Genomic DNA, 13,182 nt, shown 5'->3' with positions numbered 1-13,182 from the left:
CAACATTGCTGCTTCAAGAGTGGGAACATTTAGAATAGCATCGCAGTTACTCCAAATACCGTTATATTCTTGTTGAGTGTTGTGTTTATCAGTAACAAACTGCATAAAATTAAATTGGAGGGAGGTAGCATTGGTAAGTAAAAAAAAGTTATCCCTGTAACAGGCCGTGGAGGCCCATAGGGTTGTGAGATGTTGAGGTTCCCACATGAGCCCACAACGGCTCATAGATGGCGGCAAGTCTGTCAGCCTTATGCGCCGGCCGCCCTTTACCCCCAAGAATATTCATAGAATATTCCTGGTACTGATTTCTGTTAGAGGCTGAGTTGACCCCAGGGCCACAGTGTGGCTGGAAGGATTAGGTCAATTGAAAAAATCCACCTCTTCGGGGTTCAATCCCACAACCTTCTGGCTTGTAGCATAGTGCGTCAACCAACTACGCTACCGTGTGCCTCCAAGGTAGTTATGACTTGTATCATTGGTGGCTAGATGTATATTGATTAGATTGATACCCAGGTTGTATTACAGTTTATATACAAAGGTTTTCTCTTGTGGGTGTGTTGATGCTCAGCTTTGTGGTCTGCAGGTTGGTTTTATGTGGTGTGCTTGAGTTGTAGTTAGAGTCAGATATTGTGTTGATGGCCACGGAAGTACCTTAAATAATTTATTACCAACCTCAAAACTTAAAGAGCTTTTTCTTATTTTTCTATGCCTGGTGTACATCATGTTCTGTCAGACAGGTTTAGCTCGGAACAGAACATGCTTTATGCATGGGGACATCAGTCAAATTTTGGCCAGGACAAGACAATCTTAAGCAGAATTTTTTTTTCAGTTATTCCTGGGCAGAACTGATTACCTACTTTAATTCCACTGCAATCTGAGTATTTGATATACAAGTAGAAAGGAAACTCTAGTATGTAGAAGTAATGAAGCCAATAAAATACAGTCTGAGGGGCTGCAATGTTTGTATGGCTGACTTGAGGGCATGAAGTGGTATGATGTACATACCAAGTTTTGTAATGGTTGGTTCAGGCATAGAATTGATATTAAGATTATTGCCACAATTCAAGAAGCTGTGGTGTATGTGTTACTGATGGGAGGGATTTATAATAGTTTCATAAAGATGGGTTATGGCATTTGAAAGGTTTTGGGGAGTGGGGGGAGATACACAGCAAGGTGAACCAATAAGCCCACCTTTATTTTTTCAAAAATAAGGAAAGCTGGATAAAATGTGCCCCATTGGTTCCTTTTGCAGTACAAATCTCTCATTAATTGTGCGTAATACTAAGTTTGCATATTAAATATGGTTGGTTTCTAATGCACCTTGACAGTCTAGTCATTTCTGCTTTTAACCTGAACTGGTTGGTGTAATTCATTTACTGTTTGGGTACCACTTGGGTGAAGTACGTTCTTCTGGGCAAATTAAATATATGAAACCAATTCTGGTAACAAACAAAAAGTTAGAATGCCATCTCTTGTGGTGAATTCCATAATTTTCATTCTCACAACCTGTTTCCTGTAAGATACAGTTGCATGTTACCTTTCCATACGTTTGTTTTCATAGGAGGGCTATCCCAGAGCACAGCTTGCCTTTCTCTTTTTTTTTATCTTTGATAGTTCAAACCGAAAAGTGACAAATGCAGCTCATTTTGCTTAAGTTCGTCCCGTGGAGAACAAATTAATGTGATCACGTGTTACGTATGTTTTGTCGGAGAACGAAGTTAACCAGATCGCCGATACAAACTATATGGTAAATAAAAATGTAACCATACATTTGCGTTTGCCAGTAAAGGATGAAAAATATATTTTTCTGTTTTAACAAAAGTGATTTTTGTTACATCGGGTCAAACTGTGGTGTGACGAGTGTCCATACATATAGATATGTAGTATGCAGTAGCGTTCCTTTATTTAACTCGAGCGACTGCGTGAGGTTCTGAGCACTGAGTATGTTCCTGGAGTTCCTGAACTTTCGGGAAGGTTCCTGAATACAGTCAGCGGATACAAAATGGTGGACTATAGTAAGTGGAAGGATATCGAGGTAAGATGTTAAAACTGCTTCTGCTCTTATTTTTCCACCGCGTTGCGAATATGTTATTCCGGTTAATATTAATGTAATATTTTATGCTAAGAAAGGTATGTCATCTGGAGAATGTTATTCCAATTAAGATAGATCGTGGTTTACCAACCATTATACAGTATAAAAATACATATGTTAACCATTGTTTTTTATTGTAATAAATGGTCTAGATTAGTTGCATTGGTGCACCATAATTGGACGAGTGCAATATTGAGTAGATTTAAAGTGTAAGCTAGGACTTTCAGGTGCTGGAACACCTAATGAAAATTTTTTGCATTAACCTCAACAACAAACTAACCACGGTTGACCATAATCTTTGAGATGTGAAGGCTCCCGCCTTTTATAGAACCCAAAGGTATATTACCATAATGTTGTATTTTAACGACCTGTTGCACTGATTCGTATCCATAATGTGTATATATTTACCGCCTTTTAGTGCATACAATTTCACTTCTCACTTCACACTACATGTTTCGGCATCATTCTGCCATCCTCAGGTGTATCAATCACATTAAACCATTGCACTTCCTGCCATCAAGTGTCCATTTATAAAATGATATAAAGTGTGTGTTTGATGTTGTTCAGTAATAGAATTTATATATTAAAACTTGTTAAGATCCATCATCTTACATGTCATATATCAAACTCGTTTGTAACGCCATTCATCCGGTGTGGGAGTCATTCATCTTATGTTTTAATTGTGTATATACTGTGTCTTATGATGTGTCTTTCTTATGTGGCTGTGTGCGTTGTATTGCTGGACACACACGTCCAGCAATACAACATACGCAGCCACATAAAGACACAGTATTTACACAATTAAAACATAAGAACAAATCCCTTAGCGGAGTCCATACACCTGAGGATGGCAGATTGATGCCAAAACATGTAGTGTGAAGTGACAAGTGAAATTATATTACCATGTTCGCTAGCTTCCTACCGCGGCGGCCCGGGTTCGATCCCGGGTCTGGTCAAGTGGGATTTGTGGTGGACAAAGTGGCACTGGGCCGGGTTTTCTCCAAATACTTCGGTTTCCCCTGCCAATCTTCATTGCACCAAATTATCCATCATAATCACCCAGGGCCGGCTACAATAGGCCAATCAGTGGCCACCGTGCTGAGTGGACCCAGCTGGACTCCACCCCCCCACTAAGTGAATTAAAAAAATGTATATTACCATGTTTGCAAGAGCATGCCACAGAATCCTGTTATGAACTACATTAATCCTGTCCACATTCCCACAGTGTGTTTTATTAAAGTCCATTGAATATTTTCCAAATTGTGCTTAGGTCTCCCAAGTTTTCTGACTAATATATTACATGAATTTGCCATTCTCTGCATGCTACATACCCGGCCTACCTAGATCACCCTAGCATTACTTATTAATGATGTACAATGAACCATTCTTGTGAAACATGCACCTTATTGCAATCCTAGTAGAAGAACAGAATCAGGAATAACAAGACATCATGTGCATAACATTTGTTGTTTTTTACATTCTCAGAATTTTCTCTTGTAGTGTGAGAAATGTTTATGTATTAAATAGTATTAAAGTGTTAGGTAATGTACATATTGATTCTCTTAATTAGGTAGTGGCTGTTTGAAATTTTGTTATTTTTACATCAGATGTTCCTATATATGACTAATTTCTTTTAGTATGATAAGTAACTCTTACTTTGTAATGGCATCAGAGTGGATGGAGCGGAAGTGGGCGAAAACTGAAACATTATGTTTTGTAAATCTCTGAAAAATGTACCATAAGAAACTATTTGTAGACTTCAGTTGTTGCACTTTAGAGATGCATTGACTAGTTAATCGTAGGATTTCTTACTACAAGCTTTGATTGTATAGATTTCTGATGATGAAGATGATACTCATCCCAACATTGACACTCCCTCTTTATTTCGGTGGCGGCACCAAGCTAGACTTGAGCGAATGGAAGAACAAAGAAAGGAAAAAGAAGAAGTTGATAAAGTGAAGTCAAGGTAAGTATCATACCTTTTTGTGAAATAATTTAACCGTTCAGCGTGGTTTGACGTGTATGTTTCATCAGGTATTTAAATCGTCTGGGGGGGTTTGACGTGTATGTTTCGTCCAGCTGCACACCTACGTTATAACGCCCATAATATTTGATGGTTTTGCTGTAGATTGTTAGATTTTTCGCTGGCCTGTTGTCAGGAGAACAACGAGAACGACGACAGGAGTTTAGCTGCGCTAAGTGATCGTTACATATGCCTGTCTTGCAGCAAAGTTCCTGTTGCTCTTGCGAGCGATTTCCTCGTTCAAGCTGTTATGAATGGCGTGTTTTCTTTGCTCTGAAGCTATAAACAGCAGAGACGTGATATGTGCTTGTGTTTATAATATCATATTGCCCTGAGCTGGCCACACTAACACACTCAATTGGAATTCTTAGAAGAGGGATGTCCACATTTTATTCTTGCCAGATCGATTGATTTCGCACAGTACATGGCAGCCAGTTCTTAGAAAAACGCCACAAATTAAGGCAGAACACTGTGGTCACCCCCTGTGACGATGGGTGTGTGTGTGTGTGGGGGGAAAAGAACGCATTCCTTCATGTATTATCGCTCCAGTTGACTCCATTTTATCGTACTGACCTTGGTGGTCGTTTCGAGGGATGACCATAAATATTTTTTTGAGCCAGCTAAGCTCTGCTTTCGTTCACTACATACCAGACAGTTCTTAGAATAACTTCATGAATTCTGTGGTCACCCCTACGACATCTACTGCCGCCAAAATGGATGGAATATCAAAGGCATAGCAACAACCCCTTGTTATGATAACTCGTAACGTTGAATTTACTACAGCTGACCTGGCAACTAAACGGGTCACGGAAAGACATTTCCTTGAACTATACCCCTCACGGGGAAGAAGGCATGGCCGCACAGATGTGTGGGCCAAAGAAAAGATACACAAATTGGAGTGGTGAATGGGGGGCACCGTTGGGTTATACGAATGCTTCAAGGCCTTCCTTACACAGCTCAAATTCTACTAAATCAACTGCTTCCATTGCCGAGATAACGGGCGCTCATATTATAAGGTAAGGTTATAAAAACCATCTTTTAAGATCAAATTAGTGAAAGTTTCATCCTTCAAGGCGTACCATTCACTGCTCAGATACTAAACAACCTGCTTCCATTCCCGAGATACAGGGCGCTCATATTATAAGGTAAGGTTATAAAACCACCTTTTAAGATCATTTTAGTGAAAGTTTCATGTTCCTATCTCATAGAATTTAAGAACAATGATGAATAAATCATTTTCGAGCAAAATTTAAATGGCCGCCTGAATATATTACCGCCGGAGACGCGGCCGCGGAATTTAAATAACCGTGCCAAAGGGTTAAGAGCCAATCATCTCTCTGGCTTCTACCCCTGTTTCATCTCTAAAATCCTCTCTAGTTACTTTCAGTTTTTTTCATTTTTAGTGTGCATTTCTTATTTCTGGAAAAAAGCGTAGGCTTATGAGATCACGTTGCTCTGCATGTGTGTGCCCCTCCCCACTCTCCAAGCAACAATTTGTGAATGCCTGAACCAATCTTTATGTAACTTGGTGGGTATATCATGCCACCTGAGGCCATCTCTGTGGCATACTTCATACTTTATAAATCCATCTCATTGGTAATCCCAACAGTGCAACTTCAAAAATTGTTGAGGTACTAATGTCAACATCACTGATTGCCATCAAACTTGGTATGTATGTCATGCTGCTTGAGGTCATCTCAGTGGCTTACTTCATAAATCCCTTCCATTAGTAATACCAAAACTACAACCTCTCAGATTTTATTGTTTCGTTGACTTATTATGCCTGAAGACTCGGAGTTCTTTCTGCTTGTAGTATCAGATACTTAGATTATGCTGAAAGGATGGTAGACAATTAGTTTTTCACAGAACATGCTGTTTATGTTTGTGATAAGAAATTGTGTTTTCTTAGTATGTGATTTTAAGTAAATAATTTTATCTGCATCATCTTTCACATATGCCTGTACGAGTTATTTATGAGCTACTCTCACCTCTTAGACTTGTTTGTGTGCATGATACAAGATCTTGCATCACAGTGCTTGAAGTTCTGTTATTTACTCCTGTGTCTCTGGTTCTGGTGCGGCTGTAACATGTTTTATAGTACAAGAAGCAATCTTTGTCCATCATTGTTTCATTGCTTTATGTTCGTGAAACTTCCTTTGATGGAAATTTATGTTGGTTAAGTAAGATTGGGGATCTGTTGGGATGTGGAAGTTACGTTTTACTTTTTAATTGTAGCCCCATTGTTCTTGTATGTAACAAATTTATGAAGCCAGAAGAATTAAACCCATCTTTATGATTGCCTAATACAGAATATGTAGTATCATATTTATGCTGTCTTTGTGCCGATGGAACACTGAATGCTATTCACATATTGGGTATGTTGTATTTTGTTTTATAGCCATGAAAAGAAGTTACAGGAAGCAAAACAAAAGTTGTCAGAAGCTGAGAAAGTTGGAGCAGACTTGTCAGAATTAAAAGCAGCTCTGCTGGAACTTCAGCGGGAGGGAGAGAAAATTAAACAAAAGGAGGATGAAATTAAAAAGAAGGAGAAGGTTTGCACATTTTATATTTTTGTGTATTCAGTTGATTTTACACGTGTAACAATCCACTGTATTGGCTAAATATAGTACTCTTAATTATTAGGCTTTTTGTACAAAGAAGAAACGAAGGCCTTAAATGGATACTGGGTCTGTCCATCTTCCTGTGACATGGTTACGAGAGTTTTTTTTTAATTAAGCATAGAAGGGTTTCACTAAAAGTTGTTAGCAAATTCCATTTCACGGCCATATTGGTCCATAATAAACAAGGCCATAAGCAAACATCTTTGTGTGTTTGGAAAGTGAACGTAGTGTCATTTGCTAAGCTGTGCATGTCCGGTGTCTGTGCTGTTTGGTATTATAGGGCCGGTAAAATCATAATAAAAAATAAGCAATTTATAATAGTTCTCAATAGTCAGGTAACAGTAGATCCTATTTTATACCATAAAATATCACCAAATCACACTTCTTACTGCTCTATTTACTCAGGTAATTTCTCTTCCCCCCATCACATCATGTTTCCTCCCACATTTTTAAGAAGTAACTACACTTTTTTTTTTAATACACTGTGTAATATCCCCCCATTAACTTTATTATAATGTGTTCAGTTTTAGTCGGTGATCACATAACTTAAAAAAGTTACAAGGTAAAGGTATCCCTGTAACAGGCCGTGGAGACCCATAGGGTTGTGAGAGGTCAAGGCTCCCACATTTTCTAGACAATCAGCTCACAGATTGCAATAAGGTTGTCAGCCTTGTGTGCTGGCCTCCCTTGACCCCCAGGAAGATTCCTGGTACTCATTTCTGTTAGAGACTATATAAATCTGCATGCTGTGTAGTTTATCTTAGTATAAAACATGTATAATTCAGTGATAGTGATATCCAGTGATTCAAACTTTATAACTGATCATAATATTTGTTGTGATATTATTTAACAGATAACACCATGGAATGTAGATACAATCAGTAAATCAGGCTTCACAAAAACTGTCATCAATACACCACCCCGTAAAGAAGATGAAAACCTTACAGAGGAGCAGCGGGAACAGCGAATGAAAAAATTTGTTAAAGAAAATGAAAAGATCTTAAAAAAATTTGGAATGTTGCGGCGCTTTGATGATAGCAGACGATTCCTCCAAGAAAACCACCATCTGGTTTGTGAAGATACAGCTAATTACCTAGTAATATGGTGCATTAATTTGGAAATGGAGGAGGTACGTTGAATTTCTTCAGCTTTCTTTCGTGTACTCACTAGTACAAAAAATGTAATTGTTCTCAAAGGTGTCTGTAGATATAGATTCTGAGAAGCTGGAAATGTTTACAAAATTTTGGTTTTTCTATGTGAAATGCACATTCATGAGAATGTTTGAGTGTGAAGTTCATCAAATTTGTGGAGTTAAAGGCAAATGTCTACTGTGCCTAAGGACCTCACCATGAAGATATTTAAGGGTTGTATTCTTAAACTCATCAGCGGTTGGAGGCAAGTGGTGATACGTATGTTCTAGCTGCCTCATTACCAGTCTGTGCATATTGGGAATTGAACACTGGCTGTCCAGCTTTAGGCCATGTCTGTATTTACAGAATTACTCAGTTCAAATAGTGATTTTTCTGGCTTGTATTTGTGAGGTGCATGGTTTGAATCTCAGGTGATACTGCAACCATCCTGGCCAAGTTTTTTTTTTTGTATTTCCCCATGTGCCACCGCCACAGGACAAATGCCCAGATAGCACCTCAGTTTGTGACATGACTGCTTCCGCGTCTAGTCCAGTTCATTACGTATTAATCATTTTGCCACTGACGATATGTAATATGAATTGCTGATATAAATGTGACTCTATGGTAGGTATTGACAGTTCTGTCTGCAGTGGTAAGGTGGCAGAAAGGGGAAGCTGAGGAGTTGTCTCCAAGTAGTTCTGGTGCCTAGTTTTTCATGTCTGCCCTGTATGCTTCTGTGGTGTGGACAGACACGTGTTGTTATAGCAAAACTTAATCCCCATGAGCAGTAAATTATTTTCATATTATCTTGTAGTTTATGTAATTAATTGAGAAGGTCGTAAGACAGTCTGCATGGCAGGTACCACAGTTCACTTTGATAGCAAGATGTTCAGAGCCTTGGGCATTGAACTGATTGGTTTTATTTGAACCAGAAAACGTTTATGCTGTTTTATTTATTTCCTGTAACAGTTCATCATGGTTTAGTGCCAAAATTGACTGTGCATAGAGATAAACATGTATACCTGTATACATCTTTATGATGGTGCTTTGATGTAACATCAAAAATAAATGAGCGGGATGCAGTAGCTACTCATCCAGTTTATAAATGTGGTTGACCTATCCGTAACGTGTTTGGAAGTACAGTAGAACTTGGTTATAACGTCATCAAAGGGACCTAAAAATAGTGTCGTTATGAACGAATGTCGTAACCGAAATGGGCACTTCCACAGTAGCCTTATGTTAGTCACGTAAAAATCTACCAAAAACCGAGTTAAAATGTTGCATTTTTTAGTGAAATACGTAGTTAAGTACAGACTAACGTAACATTAACATGGAATTGCCCAAATGTGTAATATCAAAGACATATTACAGCGCTTTTCACTGACAATACACACCGCACTAATACTGTATATTAAAGGTAGGCCTACTCACCAAATTACAGTAGATTACAACAATTGTTGTGCCTTACTGTACCTAGATACGAGTACAGTAATCAGTTATCTTCATCTGTTTCCTGTTACTTGCCCAATACACACTTTCTAAATTACGTTCAATGTCCATATCAGAGAAATTCAGGAATGAAAATGACATTACATACGAGGTTGATGCATTTGTGCATGTCGTACTAAGCAAGGTATAAAAACAGTTGCTTTATGAGGAATTAGTTCGTACCATTGAATATTTGACGCAATAGACAAGGTGTCGCAGAAACCGATGTTGCTATAACCAAGTTTTACTGTATATGTAATTAAGTCACTTATATTTTTTAATGTATTATAAATTTAAGAACAAGAGGAAAGTTTAAAGCCTCATTTGTGGATTCAGCTCAAGTTTGATATTATGTTTCTTCACATAAATATGCAAAATGCTTGAACCTCTGGACTGAACTAGAACAGCTGCAGGTGTGTACTCTCACCAATAAGTATTCAGCAAATTAAATACCAGCTTCAGTAACATGGAATATGCATCTTGTTGAAATTTTAAACATAGGAATTTTATTTCTCATCAGCATAATCGTATTTTGTTTGTTGCTGAAGTCCTGTTTGTTCTGCTCTTGCATTATAGAAACATGACCTTATGGAACATGTAGCCCATCAGTGTATATGTATGCAGTACATACTGGAGTTGTCAAAGCAGCTGGATGTAGATCCTCGTGCTTGTGTTTCTTCGTTTTTCACCAGGTATAGAAAACTGTGTTTGCAGTAAGTTTGAGATAATTTTCTGTTCTGTATTGTAAAATTAAGAGACAAGTGGCTAGTAGTTTCGGCCTTAGAAATACAAATTTGTAAGGACTGATATCCCATTCGTTGACACAGAAAACATGTCCCGACATGCATATGTCCAGTCTGTTGGACCATTACTGTAGGTTACTGTGAGGTTCATCCTTAGAAATGAGCTTTCATATGCATATGATGTTGCAGCATGTGGAAAGCATCATAAAACAATTACATGACATGTTTTAGAGGGATAAAGTAACTAATCTAATCTATGGAGCAGAGTCAGCCTCGAGAAACTGATATTCACACATCTGCTCAAGAGACACCTGTTACCGAATTCAAATGTTCATTACTATTCTCACATGAACCCACCATTTAACTCTATCCTGAGCTAAATGAATGTATTTCTCTCTCATACACCCAGTTTTCTTAAAATCCATATTAATATTATCCTCCCATGTTTCATAGGTCTACCAGGTGATCTCGTCTCTTGAGATTTTTCAACTAAAGCCACTTAAAATTTTCCTAAAAAATTTTTAATTGGATTTGGCATGTTGCCATTTGCAATACATGTTCCCCACATTTCACCATCATTGACCCTAATAGTGTTTGTTGAAGAAGACAGATTATGAAGCTCCTGATATTCAGAGATACAGAATGTTCCAAAACTCAGTGGCATCCAACTTCAAAAGCATGACATTATTGAAATGTCTGTGGCTGTTAGCATTTATTTGTTTACAGGATTCAGGTGGCCGAAGCTGAATATAAGAACTCTTTTGATGATGAGTTGCGTTCATTTAAGGAGCGAATTCGTAAAAGAGCAGCAGAAAAGATTCAAGAAGCAGTACGAGAAGCAGAAGAAGAGGAGAGGAAGGCCCGTCTTGGACCTGGAGGTTTGGATCCAATTGAAGTCTATGAATCATTACCTCAGGTGAGAGATAAATGTGACTCACACTATCTGAATTTAGATTAATGAAAGTAAGAGAACCACTGTAATGAACCGCAGTTTCTTATGGTGACACACTTTTGTATAAAATCCTGTTTAGTGTTCTCAGTTTCTTCCTTCATTTGTCTCTGGACTGATTAGGTTATAGTAACTAGTTTTATAGTGAAATCCACCAGTGTTTCATTGCTCTTTGACTCACTGATAAAAGATTGCAGTGCCACAGTGATAAATAGCAGAAAATCAATTAGTGGTAGTATATACTAAGGTAGTTATAGGAAATAAATAATTTAATTGTTTTGGTGTAGTGCAGTAATTCCCAAGGAGATTATTTTAAAGCAAATGGGAGCATTTCTTTTTTGACCTAGTCTGTGAACTTTCCAGTGGCACCTCGTAGAGGCTGTTATGAATTTGTGATCACATGACAGTAAATGTGTTGGAAATCTCTTATCCGTCAATCCATCGTATTGCCTAGGAAGATTCCCATGCAGGAATTAACCAGAAGATAATGTCCAAAAACACAGTAATTTGGAAAATTGTATTTTGACATTTATTGGGTTTCTCTAAGGGTTTCTTTCATGTAATTGGCAAACTCCATTCCCCATACATGCTGGATGTCAAGTAGTTTTAGGATGATCAACTGAAGTAGGATAACAGGGGTGGAATGTGCAAGATTGGTGGGATAAATAGGAAATTCACACAGAATTTCAAGTTGGAAAACCTGAAGAGAGAAAACCACTAGGTTAGCCTAGGTATAGATGTTGCAGATAGGATAGAGGCTTGTGGTCAGGGTCTTAGAAATAAATTCCTAGGAGATTTTTGGCTGGCTGAGTGACCATCACCTTCCCATAAAGGACTCTGCTGTCATGGAGCTAGTTGGTTAATTAATGTTAATTTTAACTGTAACAATATTTTGTTGTTCCCTGGAGTCGATTCACCCTTTAACAGAAACGAGTACCACAAATATTCCTGGGGATGAAGGACGGCCGTCGTGTAAGGCTGACAACCTCACCACTATCTTTGAGCCCATTGTCTAGGAAATGTGGGAGCCTCAACGTCTCACAACCCTATGGGCCTCCACGGCCTGTTACAGGGATACCTTTTCTTTATTTACAGTATTTTGTTGTTAGGACTGCTGAAGTCAATTGTAATGTCCTTAGTATCATGATAGAGAAGTAGCTACTGATTGACTGAGTTTGTTTATTTAATGGAAATTTTAAAAATGACTGGGTTATATAATATTAATTATTGAAGATTTTGTGAATGATAAACTGGAAATAAAAATAAAGGGAGTAAGCATGGCATTTGTCAAGCTCAAGCGGTTAGTCGCTGGGTTTGATCCCGGGTCTGGTCAAGTGGGATTTGTGGTGGGCAAAGTGGTGCTGGGGTGGGTTTTCTCCAAGTTCTTCGGTTCCCCTGCCAGTCTTCATTCCATCAAATTCTCCATCATGATAATCACCCATGGCAGGTACAATAGGCCAATCAGTGGCCGCCGTGACGAGTGGACCCAGTTGGACTCCACCCCCCACTAAGCAAATTAAAAAGGAACGGTATTTGTCAAGGTACTATGAAATGGGGGTGGGGACTTCCGTGAGGATAGCTTGTCACATGGCCGAGGTTTGAGCCTGATATTTTCCAAATATAAAGCAGGATTACTGACTGCTTACTCTGACACTCAGTGGAATACCAGTTGACATACTGCTTTTGGCAGCATACAGACCATGGTCAAGTACATTACATCTGCCTTAACCCTTTGACGTGGTCATTTAAATTCCGCGGCCGCGGCTCCTGCGGTAATATATTCAGCCGGCCATTTAAATTTTGCTCGAAAATTATTTATTCATCATTGTTCTTAAATTCTATGAGATAGGAACATGAAACTTTCACTAAAATGATCTTAAATGGTGGTTTTATAACCTTACCTTATAATATGGGCGCCCTGTATCTCGGCCATGGAAGCAGGTTGTTTAGTATTTCAGCAGTGAATGGTACGCCTTGAAGGATGAAACTTTCACTAAAATGATCTTAAATGATGGTTTTATAACCTTACCTTATAATATGAGCGCCCTGTATCTCGGTAATGGAGGCAGTTGGTTTAGTAGAAGGAAGGCCTTGAAGCATTCGTATAACCCAACGGTGCCCCACGTTCACCATTCT

General features: G+C 38.5%; 1 protein-coding gene across 1 annotated transcript in view; it reads left to right on the top strand.

The window, feature by feature from the left end:
- The first annotated feature begins 1,911 nt into the window (after nucleotides 1-1,911).
- The window catches only part of LOC111873742 (hsp90 co-chaperone Cdc37), a 15,251-nt gene continuing 3,980 nt past the window's right edge, over nucleotides 1,912-13,182 (top strand). The window contains exons 1-6 of the mRNA XM_023868687.2: nucleotides 1,912-2,035; nucleotides 3,925-4,058; nucleotides 6,514-6,667; nucleotides 7,590-7,865; nucleotides 9,931-10,046; nucleotides 10,824-11,013. Coding sequence (XP_023724455.1) covers nucleotides 2,003-2,035; nucleotides 3,925-4,058; nucleotides 6,514-6,667; nucleotides 7,590-7,865; nucleotides 9,931-10,046; nucleotides 10,824-11,013 — 903 coding nt within the window. The 5' untranslated portion in view covers nucleotides 1,912-2,002. The remainder of the gene's footprint in view (nucleotides 2,036-3,924; nucleotides 4,059-6,513; nucleotides 6,668-7,589; nucleotides 7,866-9,930; nucleotides 10,047-10,823; nucleotides 11,014-13,182) is intronic.

Source organism: Cryptotermes secundus, unplaced genomic scaffold (genome assembly GCF_002891405.2).
Source record: "Cryptotermes secundus unplaced genomic scaffold, Csec_1.0 scaffold142, whole genome shotgun sequence".
Lineage (NCBI taxonomy): Eukaryota > Metazoa > Arthropoda > Insecta > Blattodea > Kalotermitidae > Cryptotermes > Cryptotermes secundus.
This window is presented reverse-complemented; position numbering and strand designations above follow the sequence as displayed.